Source organism: Lepus europaeus, chromosome 12, assembly GCF_033115175.1.
Source record: "Lepus europaeus isolate LE1 chromosome 12, mLepTim1.pri, whole genome shotgun sequence".
Lineage (NCBI taxonomy): Eukaryota > Metazoa > Chordata > Mammalia > Lagomorpha > Leporidae > Lepus > Lepus europaeus.
The window spans coordinates 56,404,657-56,430,333 of record NC_084838.1 but is presented as its reverse complement, the minus strand read 5'-3'; the positions used below and the strand labels follow the sequence as shown (position 1 = coordinate 56,430,333).

General features: G+C 39.2%; 1 protein-coding gene across 4 annotated transcripts in view; it reads left to right on the top strand.

The window, feature by feature from the left end:
- The window catches only part of ADAMTSL1 (ADAMTS like 1), a 475,795-nt gene that overhangs the window by 259,316 nt on the left and 190,802 nt on the right, over positions 1–25,677 (top strand). For all 4 annotated transcript variants that reach the window (XM_062208161.1, XM_062208159.1, XM_062208160.1 and 1 more), the window contains one exon: positions 19,942–20,152. In XM_062208161.1, coding sequence (XP_062064145.1) covers positions 19,942–20,152 — 211 coding nt within the window. The remainder of the gene's footprint in view (positions 1–19,941; positions 20,153–25,677) is intronic.

Below are 25,677 nucleotides of genomic sequence, written 5' to 3'. Positions count from 1 at the left end.
CCAATTCTAGGAAGCCTCTGTGACTTTCCCTTTCCCCTCTTAATTCCCAGTCTGTATTCTTAGACTTCTCTAACACCACATAGTTCTCTTTCTCATAGACTACATGGTAAGCCCCAAGAAAATAGGGTCTCCATCTGTCACATTTACTCCACTGTCCCCTCACCTAGAACCTGGCACACAAAATGTGCTCAGTAAATCTAGCTGAATAAATAAATAAATGAAGAGCACTATTACACTATTTGATATTTGCCTATGAAAGCCCTAAAGATTTATAAAGAACATTTAAAAAATTTTTATTTATATAAGGTGAACAAATTTCATGTATTTTTAAAATATTTATTTTTTGAAAGAGTTACACAGAGATAAAATGAGAGCCAGAGAGCGAGAGAGAGAGAGAGGTCTTCCATCTGCTCATTCACTCCCCAATTGGCTGCAACAGCCAGAGCTGAGCCAATCCAAAGCCAAGAGCCAAGAGCATCTTCTGGGTCTCCCATATGGCACAGGGGCCCAAGGACTTTGACCATCTTCCAGTGCTTTCCCAGGCCATAGCAGAGCGCTGGATCAGAAGTGGAGCAGTCGGTACTCAAACAGGCGCCCATATGGGACGCCAGCACTGCAGGCAGCAGCTTTACCCACTAAGCCACAGTGCTAACCCTTCATGCATTTCATATATACAGATTTAGGAGCATAGTGATACATCCCACCCTCTCCTCCTTCCCTCCCACACTCCTATTCCCCCCTCTTCCTGCCTTTCTTATTCTTTCTTTTATGACATTCTTTCAGTTTATTTTATAGTCATAAGTTTAACCCTCCACTAAATAAAGAATTCAACAACTAGTAAGAAGAAGAAGAAAAAAAAAAAACACTGTTCTTCAACAGTAGAGATAAGAGCTGTAAACAGTAATCTAATCTCAAAATGTCAATTTTGCTCATATAGAATCTCTGTGTCCTAATCATTCAGCATAACACTTGGCATATACTAGATTTCCAACATGTAAATGCACAGTGCAAGCAAATATTCATATATAAGTGGAGAATGTACAAATGAAAAGAAAAATAAAATCTGCAATACTGCAAAAACATTTGTAATGAAAGAAAAGAATTGTGGAAAAGGTATAGAATCATACCTGTGAATCTTGATAGAGCTATTTTACTTATAGAGAAAATGTGTGACAATAACATCCAGAAAGGTTTCTATTTATAATGTAAATGACAGATTAAAAACTGCCCATAGGAACTAACATCAGGGAATGTATTCATTTGATAGGACTACTACCACGAAGTACACGCTGAGTATCGCTTATCCAAAACACTTGAGAACAAAAGTGTTTCAGATTTTCTTTATTTTAGAACATTTGCGTATATACAATGAGATATGTGGGAATGGGACCTAAGTCTAAATACAGAATGTATTAATGTTTCACATGCACTTTATATTCCATGGCCTGAGGGTAATGGTTTACCATGTTTTTGGTGTGCCTGTTTGGCTCCTACCTGTCTCATGAGATCAGGTATGGAATTTTGCATTTGAAGGGTCATCTGATTTGGAACATTTCAGATTTTGAATTGTTGGAGTAGAATTGTCTTACCTGAACCACAAAATTGGTGACATAGAGTATCAGAAATTTATTCTAAGGCTAAAAATCTGAACTTAAGGTATGGGCAGAACATGCTCCCTCTGAAACCTGTAGAGGATGGGTCCTTTGTTGCCCCTCCCTAGCTTCTGGTGGTTAGCCAACAATCTTAGCATTTATTGTTTTATAGATTCCTCTCTCTAATCCTTCTTCACATGACCATTGTCCCTCAGTGCATGTCTGTCCCTGTATCCAATTTCCCCTTTCATAAGAATATCATTCATACTGAATTAGGATCCACCCTAGTGATCTCATTTTATTACCTCTGTAAAAACAGTTTCTAAACAAGGTCACATTCTGAGATGCTAGGAATTAGGACTTTAACCTATGCTTTTGGGGGCCACAATTCAACTCATGACAGGGAGAAACCTTTAGGTTTGTAAGGTTTTAGTGAAGAGTGTCACATGCACATGAATAAACAGGTAAAGATGTTTATGGTCTGATCTTATAGGTTCCAAGTGATTTCCTTGTTCCCAAAATTCTTGACCCCAGTTATAAATAGCTTTATAATCGACTGGGATGACAACAATATTTTTAAAAAATAGAATTGTGTCAAGTAAGATGCTCTAGCACATGACTTAGAATAGCTACATAATGTGTGATGTGGAATACAAATAAAGGCCAAATGACAGGCAATCCAGTAGGATGCACAGAGGGCACAAATGCTGTGAGTTGGAAGGTAACAAAAACCTTCCTGGAAGGAGAAGGGCTTGAATAGGAGCTTGAGGTTGGAAAATGGAGACAGTCTGGGCAGGGAAAGTTGGAAGCAAGTTCATAGGTGTAAGAAAGAAACTTGGTGTATAGAATAGCCAACAAGTGGTTAAGCCCTACGGAAGCTCACTATTTTTGAGAGAGGTGACCTTAGAAAAGACAGGAGCTTGATTTAGTAGGATACCATCAGTATAAGCAAAGAAAATCCATTAAGGTAAAATAGAGGAGAAAAAAACAATAGAATAAAACCCAAAAGTTGGTTTTAGAGAAGGAGAAAATCAACCATAGAAGAAAATCTGTTTATATTCATAGAGAATCCTGCTGCTATCTTGACCACAGGAGAACAGCCCTGGAACTATTTTTAATAAGAACTTTCTACCTAGAATTCTGGGCAAGCCAACTAAAATATTAAACTCTGAGGAGTAAAATAATTCTACAGGTCATCTATCACACTAATTTGTTTCTCAGGAAGTTCATATCTGAATTATAACTGCCAGCAGGAATTATAGCTCATTTTTCTATTTTTGATTGACACATAATAATTGTACAGATTCTACGGATACAGTGTGATATTTGAATACATGTATACAATGTACAGTGGTCACATCATGATAATGGGACTATCCATCACATCAAACATTTTTCTTTCTACTCCCTATTATAAAATTGTTATCAGCCATGGTTATCCCATTGTGCTAGAAAACACAGGAAGTTATTCCTGCTATCCAATTGTACCCATCTTGCCATCCCCCCTCGTCCCACATGCATATCCTGCCCAGCCTCTGGTAACCATTACTCTATGCTCTACTTCTGTGAGACCAGTGTATCTGGCTTCTGCGTGTAAGTGAGAACATGTGGTATCAGTCTCCCCACATCTGACTTATTTTACTTAACATAATGTCCTCCAGGCTCATCCATATTCCAGAATGATAGGATCTCATTCTTTTTACAGCTGAATAATAAGGAATTCTGTCATATGTTAATGTAATATCACCTGGAAGCCTGGGTGATCAAAAAATAGGAATCAGAGTGTGGTATTTGTTACCAAATCAAGCTGGGAATAGGTGAGGATCATGTGGGTATTTGGGGACAGTGAGATATGCTAGAGAAGTGTATGTGGCTGAGTGAAGGCTGACAATACCTTGCATAATTGGGTCTGCTGTGTTCCATGAAGGAAGCAGATGCAGAGGCAGTGGCATGATAGTCACGAAGTGGTAAATGTGTATCTTGCTACATCACTTTTACATCAACAGCTTTTCATTAATCTAGAAAATAGCAAAAAGCCTTGACAAGTGCCATCTGTAATGTTGATAACCTTGATTGACTTATTTTCTTTTAAACATAATTTGGAAGGAGTGACAAGTTGGCACAGCTAAAACATTCACTTTGCCCTCACATTTCTCAAGTGGAAATGAGTACTTTGCCACTTCAGGTGTTGGGTTCTCTTGACTATAATTATTTTTATGGAGCCAAAATTTCATGCCAAGCAGGCTAAACTCCAAGAGAAGCCTGGCTCTATCTCCTGTTTCCTGAACTATGCAAGTTACTGTTTTACAGATAACTTGGATTCTCATGATTCTACTTATCATATATGCTTTTGATTAATTTCACCCTTCAAACATACTTTTACTTGATGGTGTCTAATATCTACCTTATTCTCTTTTTTTTGAGCTCCTTTATGGTGCTTCCTAAAATACTGCAGTTGTATGTGAAGGGTAGCAGATCCACTTGTTATTGCTACAAGTAACTTTTTTTCTAATCTTGCCTCTGTGTAATCCCTCAAAATTCACCTCTCCTAACCCTCCCTGTGACTGAAGAGGGTAGATATAGCCTGAGTTTCTATTCCAACTTTGGGGAAACTGCTAGTTTCTCTGAGCATCAGCTTGCTTATCTATAAAATGGGAATGATGACACCTGCTTGTTTATTTCATGGTTGGCAGATTAGGTGAGGTACCACAGACCAACAGTCACTGGAAGCTGTGATCAGTCATGAGTGCCACTCTGCATGTCTTCTGTTCTTACGGCAGTCTACATGTGTTAGTAAATTGGTTTAGCAATTAGCTATCACTAAAACCTAACCTAACATTGTTTGTTGTGTCTCCCGGGTATTTGCTAAGTCTCCCCATCTGTGTTGAAAATATCTGGAACATGGTTCTCATTTCCTTTGTATCTGTCACAGTCTTGACTGTGAATACTTAAATAGGATGAGTTGGGCATGTCACACATGCCTTTGCCCTCAGGCCGCATAAGCTGTGCTGTCTTCTGTGACCCACTCCAGGAAGCCCCCTCACTCTGCTCATTTAGCTCTTCTCTTCAAAATAACCATTCCTTCACTCAAAAAAAAATATTCACTGAGTACTCAGTAATAACAGTCCATGCTTAATGTTTAGGGATCCCTCTGTCTGTGCCAGGCACTTTGCTTTTAGATCTTATACAAAGAGATTCTTGCTGAAACCCTGTAGCAACCATGGGAAGTTAAGTACTATTAGTGTTTTCATTTCAAATATAGTGAATTGTTAAATAAATTTCTCAGGAATATTCAACTAGTGATTGGCAGAGTACAATTCATTTATAAACAACCTGAACGCTGTTCATGCAAGTCTATATTATGCCATGATGCCTTCCTGGGCAAATGCAGTGTACTAGATACTGCAGCAGGTGCTGGCAGTGTTGAAACAAGTAAGTCAAGGTCTTTGCTGTTTCATGGAGCTGTAGTCTAGAGAGGGAGATTGGCAAGTAAAGAAATCACTGCAGGGTAGTGGAGGTGAGCCTGCATGAAGGGAATGCCATCAGAAGGAAAGAGACAGCAGCTGGCTACAGGACTATCTCCATGTGGTGGGAGGGATACCGGAAGAGTATGCATAAAGAAGGGGTGTGTTTAGTATTCAACCTGAAGGCAGAGAAGTTTGCCAGTTAGAAACAGAAAATGCAAAATTGGTGTGCAGAGGGCTTCCAAGATGCTGGAGTAGGGAGAGAGCTTACTGCTCTAGTCTAGGAGATGATAGTTTTAAAAAAATAGTAGAGAGAGTGCAGTCTCAGGAAAAAGCTAGGGAGAAAATGGCAGAGGAAACTCTACACAAATTAGAGGGATAAAGTGGATCTGTGTGGAGGGCATGGACACCCACAGCTGAGGACTCCAGCAGCCAAAGAGCCCATGTTCCAGCTTGGAGAGTGATGTGAGACCAGACCACAGCAGCCCAATCCACTGGTGATAAATCTGCATGAAGAGCTTAGAGGGAACCCATCTTGGAGCCCCATTGGGGATAGTGTACCAGCCAAACTAGAGGAGAAAAAAAAGGAAGGACACATTTCTCTCTCCCCAATTAACTTACATGTGGGAGACTCCACATGCTCAGGGCTTCCTGGTTACCTGGTAAGAGACATTACTGGGGAATCTGAGCTTACACTGAGGACTATACAGATCTTTTGTGTGGTCCTTAGGGCAAAGCAGACAAATATTATGCCCACTGGGGCTAATGCTCAGGCACTGGTATCTTTTGAAGAGAGGAACTCAGCTGAGCAGAATAAACTTCCCTTCTGATTAAAAAGAAGAAAGAAAAAAAAGAAGAGACTTACCATGCCAAACCTGGGTGTGTCACCTTAGACATGCCCTTCAAACTGGAGAACTGAACAGAGCTCCCTGGCAAAACCCACCACATGCCTCTGGATATTCACTGAAAGCAGATATTCCACTTTATCAACAGAGGCATAGTACAAAGATAAAAGCCACCACAGTGAAGAAACAAAGAAGACACCAATGAGTGTCTCCACAAATGCCAAATAACAAATGTACCAATTCAAGAAACAAGAATAAGGAAGACAACATGACACCCCAAAGAACACAACATTTCAATACTAGATTGTGAAGATGATGATATTGAAAAAATGCCAGAGATGCAATTCAAGAAATTGATCATAAGATTACATAATAGTAATCAGAAGCAAATGCATGACTACTGAAATCTGTACGTGACATGAAAGAAAATGTCTCCCATGAAATTGAGATCTTAAAGAGAAATCAAAATGAAAGGAAGAATTCCATAGAACAAATAAAAAATCCAGGGGAAAGCCTTAACAACAGAATTGGTGAAGCAGAAGAAAGAATATCCAACTTAGAAGACAAAACACAGGAAATTATACAGCCAAACCAAAGACAAGAAGAGGAAATTAGAAAACTAAAAAATACTGTTGGGAATCTACAGGATACTATCAAACAACCCAACGTACTGGTTCTAGGAGCTCCTGAAGGCATGGAAAGAAAGAAAGGATTAGAGGGCCTTTATAGTGAAATAATAACAGAAAATTTCCCCAATTTGGAGAATAGTTTTCATACAGAACGGGACATCCAAGTACAGGAAGCACATAGAACTCCTAACAGACATGAACAGAAAAGATCTTCACCATTTATTCCAACAAATTTGGAAACCTAGAAGAAATGGATAGAATCCTGAACACATACAACCTACCTAAGTTGAGACATGAAGACATAGAAAACCTAAACAGACCCATAACCAAGACGGAAAATGAATGTTATAAAGGCCCTCCCAACAAAGAAAAGCCCTGTACTGGATGGCTTCACTGATGAATTCTACCAGACATTTAGAGAAGAACTAACTCCAGTTCTTCTCAAGCTATTCAAAACAATTGAAAGAGAGGGAATCCTCCCAAATTATTTCTATGAATCCAGCATCACCTTAATTCCTAAACCTGAAAAAGATGCAACAGAGAAAGAGAAATACAAATTTCCCTGATGAACATAAATGCAAAAGTCATCAACAAAATTCTAGCCAATAGAATCCAAAAACACATCAGAAAGATCATCCACCCTGATCAAGTGGGATTTAACCTTGGTATGCAGGATGGTTCAACATTCTCAAATCAGTCAATGTGATATATCACATTAACAAACTGAAGAACAAAAACCGTATTATTATTTCAATAGATGCAGTGAAAGCATTTGATAAAATAAAACACCATTTCATGATGAAAATTCTAAGTAAATTGGGTATAGAAGGAACATTCCTCAACACAATCAAGGCAATCTATGACAAACCAACTACCAGTTTCCTATTGAATGGGGAAAATTGGAAGTATTCCCACTGAGATCCATTACCAAACAAGGATGCCCACTCTCACTATTGCTATCCAATATAGTCCTGAAAGGTTTAGCCAAAGCCATTGGGCAAGAAAAAGAATTCAAAGAGATGCAAATTGAGAAGGAGGAAGTCAAACTATCCCTACTTGCAGATTACATGATTCTATATGTAGTGGATTCAAAAGAATCCATCCACTAAGACACTAATGGAACTCATAGAAGAGTTTGGTAAAGTAGCAGGATATAAAGTCAATACACAAAAATCAACAGTCTTTGTATACACAGAGAATGCCAAGGCTGAGACTGAAGTTTTAAAATCAATTCCATTCACAATAGCTACCAAAAAGAAAATCAAGTAACTTGGAATAGATTTAACCACTGATGTCAAAAATCTCCATGATGAGAATTATAAAGCATTAGAAAATAAATAGAAGATATTTAAAAATTGGAAAAATCTTCCATGTTCATGGATTGGAAGAATCAATATCTTCAAAATGCCCATACTACTGAAAGCAATTTACAGTTTCAGTGTGATACCAATGAAAATACCAAATACATTCTTTCCAGATATAGGAAAAATGATCTGGAATTCATATGGATACATAGGAGATCTCAAATAGCTAAAGCAATCTTATACAATAAAAACAGTCAGAGGCATTACAATACCAGATTTCAAGACATACTGCAAGGCAGTTATAATCAAAATAGCATAGTACTGGTACAAAAACAGATGGATAGACCAATGTGTCAGAATAGAAATGCTAGAAATCAATCCAAGCATCTACAACCAACTTGTATTTGACCAAGGAGCTAAAAACAATCCCTGAAGCAAGGACAGTCTCTTCAACAAATGTTGCTGGGAAAACTGGATGTCCTCATGCAGAAGTATAAAGCAAGACCCCTACCTTGCACCTTACTCAAAAATCCACTCAACATGGATTAAAGATCTAAACCTATGACCTGACACCATCAAATTATTAGAGAACATTGGGGAAACCCTGCAAGACATTGGCATAGGCAAAGAGTTCTTAGAAAAGACCCCAGAGGCACAGGCAGTCAAAGCCATAATTAACAAATAGGATTACATCAAATTGAGAAGCCTCTGTACGGTAAAAGAAACATCAGGAAAGTGAAGAAGCAATGACAGAATGCAACTGATAAAGGACTTAAAAACCAGAATATACAAAAAGATCAAGCATATATTCCTAAGGATTTACTTCTAAGAGTACAGTTTAAAAACTTCTCATGGGACTCCAAATCCCACTAAACTGTGTGATAAAAATGCCATCTTGAGTGTTAAAGTGATCATATTAAGTCTAAAATGAACATACAGATAGGATTAAGTGTTAGTGATCATATAAATAGGATCAAGTGTCTGGTAATAATAATAGATAGATTTAAAAAGGAGAGAATGTTCCAACATGGGTAGCAATCCACACAGCAGACTCATAGAATGACAATCACTTTAAGTAACACTCTGACCTCAGAATCAGCCCTTAAGTATTCCTGGTCTGGCTGAAAAGCCTGTGAGAGCATTTCAGGCATGGAAAGCCAAGACACTGTGGCTATATTCCTAAAGTTATACCTATGAAATTTGTATTCCTTAAAAAATAAATTTAAAAACTGATATACAGGTAACCTGAGATTAAATCAAAAAGATATCTTGAAACTTCTTTGCAAAGCACATCACAGATGAAAAGAGTTGAGCATGGCTTATGAGTGGCAGGCAGCCAACTGATGTTTTTTATAGCACTTATTTTGAATAAATTTCAGTTTCTTAAAAAATTTTCAAAAAAGATACACTATGCTCCTTTTTACCCTTCACTTCGTAGTTGTCCCTATGTTTGGGCTATTCAAAAATAGTTTCAGATGACATCCCATTGCACCTTAGCACATCAATGATTATCAGCTAAGGAGAAGCATGCTGTCTTATATAACCATAGTTATATCAAAAAATGATAATACTATCTAGTCTATAGACTGCTCAGATGTTGCCAGCTAGTCAGGTTCTTTGTAGGTTCAGGATCCATTACAGGATCATTTCTTGCATTGAAATGTCATTTCTTTCTTTTTTTTTTAATTCATTTTAATGGACATGTCATTTCTTTTAGATTCTTCCACTCTGTGACAGTTCCTCAGTAATTTTTGTCTTTCATATCCTTGACATTTTTTGAGAGTCCAGGCCAATCACTTTGTAAAATGTCCCACAGTTTGGGTTTGCTTGATATTTCCTCTTGATTTTAGAGTATTTTACATAAATAACACAGAAGCATTCTGTATTTTTTTAGTGCATCATCTAAGGAGATAGACAATGGTGATGCTTCCCATGTCTGGTAATGTTAACTCATCAATTGGTTAAGATAGTCACATTTCTCCACTCTAAAATTAATAAGTATGTTGCACTGAATGGTAAATAACAAATAAGCATTATAAGGGGGATGCCTTAGTCTGATTGTACTTCCTTAACAGAATACTGCAGACTTGGTATTTTTAAAAGAACAGGATTTTATTTCTTATAGTCCTGGAAGCTAGAAAGTCCAAAATCAAGTCACTGACACCTGATAAGGGCATCTCTCTACTTTCAAGGTAAATATCTTCACTTGATAGGAAGAAGGTAGAAGAGCAAAAGAGGGGACAAACTCTCTCTGTCAAGCCTTTTGTAATGGCATTGACACATTCCTTAGGTTAGCACTCCATGACCTAAACACCTCACACAAGGCCCCACCTCCCAACATAGCTGCATTAAAAATTAAGTTTCAACACACAATTTTTGAGGGTCACAATCAAAGCACAGCAGGTAGATAATGAAATACAAACTAAATATTGTGTTCCTTTTCAGAATCTCACCCACCATATTGGATATTCAGTGCTCATATTGCCTGAACTAATTACTATTATGAGAATAACTTTCAAAATTCTAATAATACCTTCTGGATTATCAATAGGTTATTCTACTAGGTAACTCCTTCTTTTCTTATCTATTTATTATAAACTTGTCTACTTGTGAATTTCTTCTTTACTCAAAAGTTTAAAATCCACTACTGTCAAATTCTTCCAGACATGGCTTATGAGAGCCCTTCTGATCTGACCATGCCTTTTTGACATAATATTCTACCACTCTTTGATTCTTTGCGCTTTCCCCAGTTTTCTGATACAACAAAATATTCCTGGCTCATTTTTCACTTTCTAAACCCCTGACCTGGAGTCAGCCATTTCTATAGGAGTAGGTTTCTTTTAGTAGAGAATGGCATTTAGAATTCAAGACCTGGGCATGTGATATATTTGATACTACTAGGATGTAATTGCTTGTAGGCCTTTTAGTGGAGAGAGCTAAGATATACCTTATGTGTGTTTGTGTGTCTGAGTGTGTACATGCACATGCAAGTGCACACGTATGTCTGCATACTCATTCATAGTCATTAATATATGTGTATCTGTCTGCGTAAAACTGTGAATTTACATTGCGCTCAATTCCAATCCAATTCTGAAAGAGTTATTCTAGTCTTTTTCCTTTCTTTTTTTTTTTTATTAAACTTTTATTTAATGAATATAAATTTCCAAAGTATAGCTTATGGGTTACAATGGCTTCCCCCCTCCCATAACTTCCCTCCCGCCCGCAACCCTCCCCTTTCCCGCTCCCTTTCCCCTTCCATTCATGTAAAGATTCATTTTCAATTCTCTTTGTATACAGAAGATCAGTTTAGTGTATATTAGGTAAAGATTTCAACATTTTGCCCATATAGCAACATCAAGTGAAAAAACTACCATTGGATTACTAATTATAGCATTAAATAGCAATGTACAGCACATTAAAGACAGAGATCCTACATAATTTTTTTTCAAATTAATTAATTTTCTATGCCATTTCCATTTTAACACCAGGTTGGTTTTTTTTTTTCATTTCCAATTATCTTTCTATACAAAAGATCACTTCAGTATATAATTAGCAAAGACCTCAGCAGTCTGCGCCCACACAGAAACGCAAAGTATAAAAATACTGTTTCAGTACCAGTCATAGCATCACTGCACATTAGACAACACATTAAGGACAGATCCCACATGGGATGTAAGTACACAGTGACTCCTGTTGCTGACTTAACAATTTGACACTCCTGTTCATGGTGTCAGTAATCTCCCTAGGCTCTAGTCATGAGTTGCCAGGGCTATGGAAGCCTTTAGAGTTCGCTGACTTTGATCTTATTCCGATAGGGTCATAGTCAAAGTGGAGGTTCTCTCCCCCCTTCGGAGAAGGGTACCTCCTTCTTTGATGGCCCCGTTCTTTCCACTGGGATCTCACTCACAGAGATCATTCATTTAGGTCTTTTTTTTTTTCCATGATATCTTGGCTTTCCATGCTCCCTTCACTGCCAGTAACAAATTTGGCTCACATTATTTTTCATGTAGTTATATATTTGTCCAATCCTCTCTGAATGTTTGACTTCCATCTACCCCAGCCAGGTGCTGAACCTTGTCTCATGCCATTGGGCCACTCCCCACCCAACCTGATGCTAAAATTCAGCCCCTAGAAAGCAGGAAAAGGAAGAGCAAAAAGAAAAGGCCAGTTAAAAAGTTCAGCTGCAGACATGCAATGTCCCATCACCCCACTGTGTGCACTTAACCAAAGTTGAGCCCTGGAAATCCTGGCTCCTCACCCCCATTGAAAACTCAGCTATGACTTCAATGGTGATTGTACTCCAAGGAAGTAAAGTAACCAGGGTTGCATCTGGGACTGAAATTTTGGCAGCTATGTGCTGTGGGTCACTTAGAAACTGAGCAATTTGGAGATATATGGGGAGTCACTAGTAATAGTCCAAGCAACTGAAAGGGGATGAGTCCTGGACAGTATCCATCTCTTCAAGAGTTGGCCACACTCAGTGGTACCTGATTTATTATTGAATTTTTGTGTACTTCCTGACCTCAGACACGTTCTAAGGGAAATAAATATCTTTGGGTGATGTCAAAAACACACAGGATAGAAATACTGGAAAGAAGTGTCAGACTGGAGAGTTACATGCAAATTTAAGAACTACTTCTAACGAGTAGCTCAAGTTTATGAGTGTTTTTCCTACAAATGAAAACCCATTTTAAATTTTTGCACAAAGGAACAAACATACTTTGTGGCAAAAGCCAAGGTCAGAGAAGGTTTCTAGGGCATGGTAGTGTGTAGAGGGGAGAGTCTGCCATTAGAAATTATGTGCACTTATACTAGCAACAGACAAAGAGTTGCTGAAGGCAACAGTCATTACCTTTTCTGAAAGAGTAGTGGAGAAAAACCTTGGCAACTCACATAATAAGCCCTTGTCCAAAGGAAGGCAAGAACTCCTCCTTTTGTGGAGCTAAATAAACACAAGCTGCTAAGAAGGGCCAACCACCATGTGCCCTTCGTTGCCCACATTCACTCTGATGGCTACTTTCACAAAAACAAACATGTCCCTTAAGGGACCACACTCTGCTCTTGCCCATCTGGCTGCCAAGTACCACTGCTGCTTTACAGAAATAATAATTGCAAGTGTATGCGTGATCCTGGGAAGTGTCAATGTGTGTTTCTATTATTTAGAAATAGATCTGTCATTTTGTCATTTGTCGTATAAGCACCAGGGGGCCTAGCATGTGATACTCAGATCTAGTTTGTTTCATTATCCTGCCTTAGTTGACAATATGCTATCATAATTAGACATACAGGAACCAGGCTGCCCATCTTTGTGCCCCATTTCTCTTGTGTGCTAACTGTGTGATTTGGACAGGTTACTTTACCTCTCAGAGCCTCTGTTCACTCACCCTGGAAAATGGGGAATCTTAGACCGCCTCTTTCATAGGGTTGACATACATAGTAAGTTCATATATGTAACTGACATCTTAGGATCACTGGATCCTGCTGGAACATCAGCAAAAGAAGCTGAGGTGGTGTAGAGCAGAGGCTTATAAATCTACAAGGCTGGCCCCTATGATAAGCAGCAGCCTTGTTCTCCATGCCCTTGTGTCCAAATCATGGTAGACTTGGATATGACAGTATCTGGGTAGGATCCAGCAACAAGCATTCTAGGCCATGGTTTGCATTATCTGGGCCTCAGTTTCTTGTTGAGATAATAAAAATGATAATAGTATCTGTCTCATGGGGCTGTGAAGGGGATTTAAAGCAACTAGTACAGAATTCAGCTCATTTAAGTGCTGTATAAATGTTAGTACTACTATTATCATTGGCAAACATGTGTGATGTTAGCTAGATTGCTATTGTCTTAAACTTACAGCTTATGGCTAAGAGTGCTCTGCCAATCCCAGGGCCATGGGAGAGCCACATCCAAGTAGAGTGACTTGGATAAACCACAATTTAGTAGACTGGACTTTGGTCAAAACTCCAGCACTATCAAATGAACAACATAAGAATCAGGGAACAAGTCTGAAGCCTCTGATCTACCTCTGTCAGGCCAATCCAAACACACCTGAAGCTGGACAGAGTTGCAGCAAGACTAGTTTCAACCATTAAGGTCATGGGTCACCCTCTGTCTCTTACCTTCCCTTGGTCTGTAGTTAATTGCTCAGGATCTGAACAGGGTCAAGACCTGAAGGTACATGGCATCAGCTACAACTGTCAGTTCGCAGAGCTTTTACAGCAAACAGGTTTTGACAGAAGGAACAGGAACATGGAGAAGAAGGGCCAGAGGAAAAAAAGCAGTGTAGAAAAGAATTTTGGGGAAACCAGCATTTCCATAACATTTTGGCCAAAAGCCCAACCATGAAACTAAACACCTGGAGTCTAGAAGCTGAAAGAAATCATAGCAATCAGGTTTACTACTCTCCTTATACAAGGTCCTTTTAGCCAATACTATTGGGGCAGACATAGTTCAGAATTCAGATTATTTTTATATTTTAGAAAAATGTTGGGATTACCAAGATATAGATTGTGTAACACCCCTAGAAGCATCTTAGAGAAAACACTATAATATGATATAATATGACTATTATTGCTTCAGTAAAATGTACAAATATTTACACAAAGTAGGATATGGCCTATCAAATACAAGTTAATTCTTATTTCATCACCAGGAGTCTATACCACACTGAAAAAAACTTTATGATGTTGAGAGTTTTTGGGACTTTGAAATTGAGCATGAGAACTTGTTTAAAGAACAGAGCTGAGATGTTGACCAGTGACATGGCTAATGCAAAGGCATATACAGTGTTCACTGTGAATGCAACCCACTTGGGTCACCATATCCTTACTCAGCATCTGCTACTTTTCCAAGCCTTGTGCTAGACACTGAAGCTGCAGTGGTATATAGTTTACTAGGGCTACTGTAACAAACCACCATAAACAATTTTATAAAAATCACTGAAATTGTGGCATAGCAGGTAAAGCTACCACCTGTGATGCCAGCATCCTATATGGGCACTGGTTCATGTCCCAGCTGCCCCACTTCCCATCCAGCTCTCTGCTAATGGTCTGGAAAAAAGCAGAAGAAGATTGCCCAAGTGTTTGTGCCCCTGACACCCATGTGGGAGACCCAGATGAAGCTCCTGGCTCCTGGCTCCTGGCTTTGGCCTGACCTAGCCCTGGCCATTGTGTCCATATGGGGATTGAACCAGCAGATGGAAGATCTCTCTGTCTCTCCATCTCTCTCTCTAACTCTGACTTTCAAATAAATAAATCTATAAAAAAAAACAGAGAAATTTACTGTTTCAAAGATCTGAAAATTAAAATCAGGTGCAAAATCAGGGTGTCCTAGAACCATACTCCTTCTGAAATCTATATGGGAGAAAATCTTCCTGTACTCTTATTGCTTCTGGTATTTGCTGAATCTCCTTGGTGTTCCTTATCACGTAGCTACATCACTCCAGTCTCTGCTACTGCCCTGATGGTGTTCTCCCTATTGTATGCCTCTCTCCCCTTATGAGAATACTGGTTATAATGGATCTAGTAGGTGTGTTCTAGTGCAACCTTATCTTGAGTGATTATATCTACAATGATCCTGTTTCTAGGTAAAGTCACATTTTAGAGTACTAGGGGTTAGAACTCCAATAAATCTTTCTGGGAGACACAGGAGCTGCAATTCAACGCATAGCAAGTAGTAAACCCAAACAGACATGACCCCTTGTTCTTATCAAGTAAACAGCAGAATGGGGTAGTCAGATTACAAGTACAGTAGTTTGTCCTATCCACAGAGAGTATATTTTTATTTATTTATTTTATTTTTTGACAGGCAGAGTGGACAGTGAGAGAGAGACAGAGAGAAAGGTCTTCCTTTGCCGTTGGTTCACCCTCCAATGGCCTCTGCGGCCGGCGCACTGCGACCAGCGTACCGCACTGATCCAATGGTAGGAGCCAGGTGCTTATCCTGGTCTCCCATGGGGTGCAGGGCCCAAGCACATGCACCATCCTCCACTGCACTCCGTGGCCACAGCAGAGAGCTGGCCTGGAAGAGGGGCAACCGGGACAGAATCCAGCACCCCGACCGGGACTAGAACCCGGTGTGCTGGTGCCGCAAGGCAGAGGATTAGCCTAGTGAGCCGCGGTGCCGGCTGAACAGGGAATATATTCCAAGGCCCCCAGTAGATTCCTAAAGCCATGGATAGTAATAAATCCTATTTATACAATGTTTTTTCCTATACATATTTATGATGAAGTATAATTTACAAGTCAGGCACATTAAGAGATAAACAACAATACCTGATAATAAAATATAACAATTGTAACAAAACTTTATAGTTAAAAGTAATGGTCTTGGACTCTGTTACTCTCACACACTCTTTCTCTGAAATATCTAATTATACTCTATTCGGTCTTCCTGTGATGATGTGAGGTGATAGAATGCCTTCTTGAGGAGTTGAAATGAGGTGAACCATACATAGGCATTGTGATGTAGCATTAGGCTACTATGTAATGGTTACTGGAATGCAAATACTACAGTGCCACCACAGTCAATCATGTAATGGAGATGGTTACTAAGTGGCTAAAGGGCAGGTAGCATATATGGATGGATAGAGATGATTCACCTCCCAGAGGGAACAGAGCAAGATGGCATGAGATTTTATCACACTACTCAGAATGCTCCACAATTTCAAACTTATGAGTTGTTTATTTCTATGTTTTGCCATTTAATATTGTTGGACTTCAGTAGACTGTGTGTAACAAACCCAGAAGGTGAAAGCATGGATAAGGGTGAACCACTGTACATTGAGAATTTCCAAAAGGGGGTGTCAATGAATCCAATCAAGAGTTTTCTCCATGAAGAAGTAACATTTTAAATGGAGATGAAGAGTAAAAGCCAACTAAGATGAGAGTCTAACTAGACACCAGGACAGAGCTGCTATGTTCCACACTGGACTTATGTAGAACCCAGGTCCCAGAATCCAAAGGGAAGCCTGGAAGTGTCTCACAGGCTTCCAGCAACAACTGATCTGCCCCTGGACTGGCCCCTACTGGCCTGAAACTCCACCCTGAGAAACAGTCAAAGGCACAGTAGGCAGGGAAGGGATATCGGCACCCAGACCCATGGCTCAGAATTGCAGCCTCTGTGCAGGAGAGAAGTAGGAGAGAGTCTCTTTGCTTTCCCATTTTGGGTCTAAGTTAATTAAAATATTTTTGTCTCAGAATCAGCAGAGTGCTTAATGTACAGATAGCTTCTGCTGACCTTGTTCCACGGGAATGTAATGTACTTTTATCAGGGGAAGCAGACATGTCTGTTTTGTGAATTTCTCTGAGCAGTGTTCAAGTGGACTCATGGCTGCCAAAATGCCTCTGCTTGAGGGTCCTGGGGGCTGAATATCTGCCAGAGGTGGGAGCAGGGATGGAGGCAGTGAGCATGTATAGCCTCTGCTCTGATAAGCCTTAACCTTGGGACAACCTTCACTATGTAGGAAGCTCCAAATTTATGAGACATGTGTACTGTGGTCATTAGCATTGAGTGTGGTTGTTGGATTTTGTTTTATACACACAGCATTTTAGTATTTCACTTAAAAGTGGGGTGGGAGCTTTTTTTGAAACATAAACATGAATAGTACAGATCCTATGTGTACAAATCAGTGATTTTCTACATCCAGGACCCAGATCTAGCACCCAGTTCTAGGTGACACTACAGAAGCCCTCCTCCCTGCACTCTTCTTCTAATCCTACCCACCAAGAGTAACTACCATCCTAACTTCTGAAAATTTGGGGTTTTGAGCTTATATAAATGAAAACTCACAATATTCAATTTTGGTATTTGTTTATGTTTGAAATATTTGCCCATGTTGTTGATTGTTGCTATAGTTTATTGTTGTATACAGTATTGTAAAATATACCATGATTTTTATTAATTCATCTATTGATGAACACTTATGTAATGAATATCCTTTTTTAAAACATTTCATTATTTCAAAGGGGAGAGAGAGAAGAAAGAGAGAGAGATTGAGAGAGAGAGATCTTCTACCATCTGATTCACTCCCTAAATGCTCACAACAGCCAGAACTGGACCAAGCTAAAGCCAGAAGCCCAAACCTTGATCCAGGTGTCCCACACAAGGGTGACAGACACCCAGACATTTGAGCCATCACTTGCTACCTCCCAATATGCACATGAGTAGGAAATTGGAATCAGAAGCAGAGCTGAAACTTGAAACTAGACACTCTGATATGAGATGGGATGTATCCCACATGGAGTTTTAACTGCTGCGCCAAACTCCCACCATAGACATTTTATAAAACCAATAGCACTATAGCATTTTAAAGCTTGGACTTAACACACACTATAGGGCTAAAAATAAGGCAATATATTTATAGAAATTCACACAAGGATCTAAAATAAATACAACCAACTCAGGCTTCCTTTTCTATTCATTTAAAACTTTATGTATGTTTATGGAAGACTTTTTTGAAGTATTTCCTGGAAGACAGCCTGTTACAATAGGAAGTATAAAGGTGCTGGAGTCAGATACACTGAAGTTTGAATACTGGATTCACTACTAATTAATTGTGGGTACTTGGGTAAATCAGCCTCTTGGATTCTCAGATGCCTTTGACTGTAAGATGAGGAAAATCAACAGAGCCTGTCTCTCTAGAAGTAATTGAGATCATGTGTTAAAGTGCCTTCTATGACAAGTTCCTTCCATTTGTACATTTACTGGGAAGTTATCAACCACATACATTATCTGGATGATGTTATGAAGGTGATGCAAGTGAAACTGACTTACACACATACCCTACCTTAGATGGTACATACTCATGCCAGGCCCTTGACAGGCAGACTAACTGTAATGCAGTTGAAAACATTAATTTCGTGTCTATAGCAGGTTTGGATGTGATCTTTTAAGCATGAATCAAATTTGAATATGTAGAAATTTTGAATGACATGAAAAGGGCAAAAAAGTATTCCAAATTAGCAATACAGTTTGTGTTAAGACAGCCAGAAAACCATGGGCCATAATGGAAAATAACAAAATAGTTTGGGATAGGTATGGATAAACATAGTGTGTATTAAAGGAAACAGTGAAAAGGATTAGAAAAAGAGCTCCATATCAGAGGACCAGAAAGAGTTTTACAATCTGTTTCACAATCTGATGAAAATCATTAGGGCCAAAGATTTTTAAACTAATTTTCTGGGCTGGTTATAAAAAAAGTTAGGCAGACCTAGCTGCTGAGGGATCTACTTCCATGCTTTTCTTGGCTAACTCCTATTTGTAGAATCATTGTACTTCAATTGCAAACAGAACTTTCTAATACTGATCTTTAGAGAATGCTTCTGACTGAGAGCTCATGCAACTGAGCCTTGTCCTTATCATTTCTATTTTGGAGCCTGCAACAAGAAAATACAGTAGGCTTGTTATTACAGGCCCTTAGCTCTCTACAAATGTACTTCTCAAGGCATGACTGTTTGGAACTGGCCAATTCATGAACTCAGCACATTTGTGTATTTGACATCTATGTCCAGATAATGAGCCACTCTCTCCAATTATTTCCTCTCAAGAAGACTGATCGATTTAGCAGCCTCTGTGTCCGTTACATTATCCAGTCCCAGGCAGTGATGATATTTATACAAAAGACAGAGACATTTCTATGCTATAATGGAAGTTTGAAGAAGTTGGAGCCAATGACCTTTCACTCTGAAGCAGAAGAAAAACAAGCGCATATTTTTCATTCTTGTTAAGAATAGGGGCAGAGAAATTAGCAGAAATGCTTCTCTTAGGCCCACTATTCAGTACTCAACCTATGTCTTAAATAACTCCCTTTATTTTGATAAAGTTTTTACATTCCCTCAGGATAGACATGGTTCTGACCATTGTTTCTGATTTTTGTGGTTAAAAATTGGATTTCCCATTTTATCATCCCTTTTACTTATTCTTAATGAACTCTACAGCATGAATAAAGTGGTTGGATTCTAGGCTTAAGATACAGTTCCTAGTCAGTCTTGGCCTGGAACTTCCCACATTCTCAGCCTTCAATTTTTACTCCATTAGCAACACCTGAGTTCATGAGAAATGTTCTCTGCGCAGGCATTAAGGATGTCCTTTTCCTCTGATTTCTTCTCAGGTGGGAAATTGGCAAGTGGAGTCCATGTAGTCTTACCTGTGGGGTTGGCCTGCAAACCAGAGATGTCTTCTGCTCCCACCTACTTTCCAGAGAGCTGAATGAAACAGTAATCCTAGCCGATGAGCTGTGTCACCAGCCCAAGCCCAGCACGGTGCAAGCATGTAACCGCTTCAATTGCCCCCCAGCCTGGTACCCTGCACAATGGCAGCCGGTGAGTTCTAAGCTTACTCAACATTGGAGTTTCTGTTTGCAACAGCAATTCAAGACAAAGGGCGCTCTCTCAACAGCAGTTTTGTCCCATTGAAAGAATGTTCAAGGTCTCCTCATTTCCTCTGTCTTAGTGTTTTTCCAGTCTTACTCCAATCCAGGTCTTGTTGTCATAAATATCCTGCCCTTTCTATTTTACCATACCCACAGTGACCTGCAAAAGCAACTCAAATGACCCATCTCTTGACCTGAGAGTATTTGTGACAGAGCTGTCACCCAGCTAAGGAAAAATTTTAAAAATAAAGACAATGTTGTAGGTTTTCCATAAAACTAAATTTGTTCTGGATTTATGCCCTTTCTAGTTTTTTTTGTTTAAAATTCTAAAAAAGAAAAAGCACTAGGTGATGATTTTTTGTCATTGTTTAACAAAATAAGAAGTTAGAAATCCTGAGTCAGTTCCAGAGATCTGTTTATTTTCCTGAGAAAATAATTCCAAAAGTCTGGGAACCATTGCTTTACAGCAGGAGCTGACAAACTATAGCCCACAAGCTAAATCTAGTTTGTATCCTTTTTTGGTAAAGCTTTATTGGAACACAACCACACCCATTCTTTTACGTATTGTTTATTGCTGCTTTTGCCCTACAAGGACACAATTGCATGGTTGTGACAGATGCCATATGGCTCACAAAATCTAAAATATTTACTATCTATCACTTACAAAAAGAAAAAAATCTTGCTGATCCTGTACCAAAGTATTATAATAACACAACTATATTATTTTATATATATTTACTATAATATCTATCTAGAATTAATATATATTCATCAATCTTTAAATAGTTTTTTGCATGTCTTTATAAAACATGGGATTTTAGATTAATTGGTTGATTGGATAAAATATTAGTTGTAATTTGCTCCCCATTAGGACATGAGATTCAGCTGTACTTTTTTATTTTTTTTTAATTTGAAAGGCAGAGAGATGGAGAGAGAGATAGAAATATCTTCCACTGTTGGTTCACTCCCCTAATGCCTACAACAGTCAAGGCAGAGCCAGGCCAAAGCCAGGAGCCTGGATCTCTATCCAGGTCTCCCATGTGGGTGGCAGGGACTCAAGTGTTTGAGCTTTTATCTACCACCTCCCAGGAGGCACATTAGCAGGAAGCTGGGTCAGAACCCAACTAGCCAGGTCTTGAACCAGTCACTCCAATTTGGAATGCAGGCATTCCAAGAAGCAACTGAAACCTCTACCACAACCCTCACCATAAAGTTAGCTTTAAAGTGTCAACAGAGGTCACAAAGTAATCCTCAAAGGTGGAGGGGACATGCATCCCCATTTTAATGTGTGTTTTCACTCTCCAAAGTGTCCCAATTTGCATGACAAATTATGTGGTCATCTGGCTGAGGAGGAGCGAGGATGGTAGCTCATGTACCTTTGCCTTACTGATGAAGGAGAGGCTGCCATTGTCAGGCAGCTTTTTCATAATTGCTTGGTGGAGCCCCTTCCTTCTCCCTGCCCTTCCTGGAGCTGTGGTTTCCTGAAGCACTCATAAAACCAAAAAGCAGTAAGATGCAAATGTCTAAAGCACCTGGGAACAAATGTTGAGTGTCTATTTTTCCTTTTCTTGTATATGGCATCAATTCCCTGCTACTGTGTGTGAAGGTTTGTGGAAGTCAAAAGGATATCCTGAGTGCCCATGAACCAGTATCCCACTAAGAAATATGTATTATTCCTAACTGAATGGAAGTTAATCCTCACAGCAAACCAGTGAAAAGTAGGTTTCATTCTCTTCATTTTAGATTCGGACAAACAGATTCACAGGACTAGGAGACAGTGCTGGATATCTACCCAACTTCACCTGACCCTTTCCACTCGACAAGCCTATTGTTGTATGGTTGAAAGGGCCCCAGGTGTTATACAGGCTGTCCTTGTTTTACAAGTGTCAGAACTCCGGCATTCATGCAGCCTTTTTCAAGATCATGAACCCTGGACCAAAACCCAGGCCTCCTGATTTCTAATGCATTTTTACTAAGTTACTTCTGACTAGGGTAAAACTATGGCCATGCCAAACCTAAGAAAATGATAAAATTAAACTCCACTGTTGAACTAACCTTACTAGTAGCTGGTGTTGCTGTTAGATCATAGTATGTTGGGAGTAAAATATTTATATGATGAAATGAATGAATAGATCAAGCATATCATCCCACAAGCCTTGAAAATCTGGCAGAATTCCGGCCTTTTATATTATCAATGCATTGTTATGATTATTTGTAGGTCATACTATCAACCTGGCAGTGAAATTCAATGAAACATGAAACACTAACCTCTTTACAATATGCACACATACTGCTGAATAATGATCTTGATTCAGGATGCTTTTTTGAGTTTTAGAGAATGTCTACATACATGACCTTTTTGGTCAGTTGCCAACCCCACCCCACATCCAGCGTTCCTGTTTGAATCAGCACATTTCCAAAGAGTCACTTATCCTCCCATTTTTCATCTATCTTGGGCCTGTGAAGACACGAATTTCTCATGAAAACTTTTCTATTTCATTCCATTAATGAGAAATCGCTGGAGCCAGGTAAAAGTTCATTTTTCAGATTAGGAAACTCATATTCAATAACCACCTGAAGTTCATCCAGTAAAACAGGGATACACTTTTATTCCTTTAAAAACTATTGCCTTTCATGCCCAGTACATAATAATCGTGAAAAATATTCAAACATAAGAAGAAGAAATAAAGAAAAAAGAAAGTGAAAGCCAGGGGCCTGTGCTGTGGCACAGCAGGTTAACACCCTGGCCTGAAGCGCCGCATCCCATATGGGCGCCAGTTCGAGACTCGGCTAGTCTACTTCCCATCCAGCTCTCTGCTATGGCCTGGGAAAGCAGTGGAAGATGACCCAAGTCCTTGGGCCCCTGCTCCCACGTGGGAGACCTAAAAGAAACTCCTGGTTCCTAGCTTCGGATTGGCACAGCTCCAGCCATTGTGGCCAACTGGGGAGTGAACCATTGGATGGAAGACCTCTCTCTCTCCCTCTCTCTTTCTCTGCAGCCAATTGGGGAGTGAACCATTGGATGGAAGATCTCTCTCTCTCTCTCTCTCTCTCTCTCCCTCTCCCTCTCCTTGCCTCTCCTCTCTCTGTGTAACTCTGACTTTCAATAAATAAATAAACCTTAATAAAAAAAGAAAGTGAAAGCCATAGTGATTCTAGCCTCCAGAGAAAGCCTCAGTTAAAAGTTTAGTGCATATGATCTGTTTAAAGAATTCTAGGTCACTTTTAGGAATCCCTCTATAACTGGAGGAAACAATAAACTATTCTTTTTACATTGTCTCCTAAAATCCCATTTAGTTAAGCTTTGTTGACAAAAATTAGCTATTACTGCTAAAAAGAAAGGAAGTCATTGTGTGAGAACACATCAAGATGTTGCTAAACTGCAGGTGTTGCTAAAGTAATCAACAGTGGTCTTGGGCTACTGACCACCTAGCACACCAGCTATTGACAATCGGTGTGCAGGGTTAACCCTCTTACTTCTCAGTCATCCTGGCTTAGGACAAAGAAACCTGGTGTGCATTCACTTGCTCTTCTCCATTTAGCTGAATGAATCTATCAGAGGATAATGCTAAGAGCTTAATTCTTCAGTGCCCATCCTTTCCAATATGAAAGAAAGGGAGCTAGGGAAATCAAATTCTTCAATTACCGAAAGACAGATAACATACTGAAAGACAAGACATTAGCCTGTTTGAAAGATAAATTCCTCTTCCTCACTGTTTAAATGCAGAGTTCACACTGACCTCATGTATGTTTCTTTTCCTTGAAAAAGTAAAAGCATAAATTACATGAATTGTCATCTGCCAGATAGGAACACAACTCCCTATGTCCTTTGTGAAGCACGTGTTGACAAATGGCAAAAGGCCAATATTTATACATTCTGAAGGTCTGGAGGAGACCTAGCATGAAGTCTTTGTATTTATGTTAAAATAGTGTTTTAGAAACAAGTAAACAAAACTGAAGCAGAAATGTAACTGTAGCTTTGGTTGTGAGGAGGCCATCTTATTTCAGTCCTACCTCTTACTCTTACCCCTAGGTTTTTATCTCTGCGCTGAGTGAAGAATTCATTTAATATTTATCTTTCTCAATTTAGCTGTAAGATTTTGTTAGGTTGTATTCAGATAGCTTTTGAACACTTACATGTTTTGTTTGTGTTAGTCCACACTATCACATCATCATCTTTTTGGTATTGGCTACAAATGACTTATTTACTACATACCGCAGGAGGGATCGTATCACACTAATGAGTTACAGCACCATAATTAAGAGCCACATATACAAAGGGTCTTAAAAAAGGTTTTGGAAATGCATATTATAAAAAAGACCATGCATTTCTAAAAGTTTTTTTCACAAAAATAAATTTATCTTTTAGTTCCATTTTCCATGAACTTTAAGTATCTTCATAAAACCACATATTAGTCTGAAACACTTTGATCATGACTGTATCAACTGGAAATATTTTGGTTACTTATTTGATAGGCAGAGATAAACAAATAGGATTCTGAATCTATTGATTCAGTCACCTAGTACCCACAACAGACCCTGTGGATAGGGCTGAAGCTGGGAGCCAGAAACTCAATCCAGGTCTTCCATAATGGTGGTAGGAACCCAATTACTTGAGCCACCACTGCTGCATCCCAGGGTCTATATGAGCTGGAATCAAAAGCTGGAGGTTGGTATCAAATCCAGGCACTCCAATATGAGATGCAGGTGTCTAAAGTGCTTGGCCAAAGCAACATTAATTTATTATCTTATAGCTGCAACAGTCAGAAGTCCATAATCAGTTTAACTGTGCTAAAGTCAAGAAATTGGCTGGCCTGCATTCTTTCTGGAGACTCTGGGGAGAGGATCTATTGCTTGCTTCCCTGGCTCACAGCCCATACTTTCACCTTCAAAGCATATCACTCCAAACCCTAATTATCTGCTTACATCGTGTCTCTCTGACCCTGACCCAACTGCCTCAGTCTTGTAAAAGCCATCAGGACTACATGATGCCAGCCTGCATAATCCAGGATAATGTCCTCATCTCAGTACCCTCACGTTGATTGCATCAGCAAAGTTTCTTTTGTTGTATAAGGTAACGTGTTGGAGGTCCCAGGAACTGAAACATGGGTGTCTTTGGAGTTCATTATTACACCTATGGCAGGCGGGCTGAGTACATAGTCTCTACTAAGAAAAGATCCTTGAGATTGAGAACTCCCTGCCACTACCTGTGAGCCTTGTATATATCAATATTCCTTCATTTGTTTTTATTCTAAATATTAAAAAGCACACAAGAAAAAAGACAAAGGTGCTGTGGAGTCAAATGGAAATGAATTACCCCAGTCTCTATTGCGTATCTTTTTGGTTCAGGGTTGTATCATCCAACTCTGCACACATATTGCACACATCTGTACAGAGACAGAAGCATTAACCACAGTCCCCATATCCCCCTTGCTTAAAACTTATTTTATTACTATTGCCCTATAAACCTTTTTA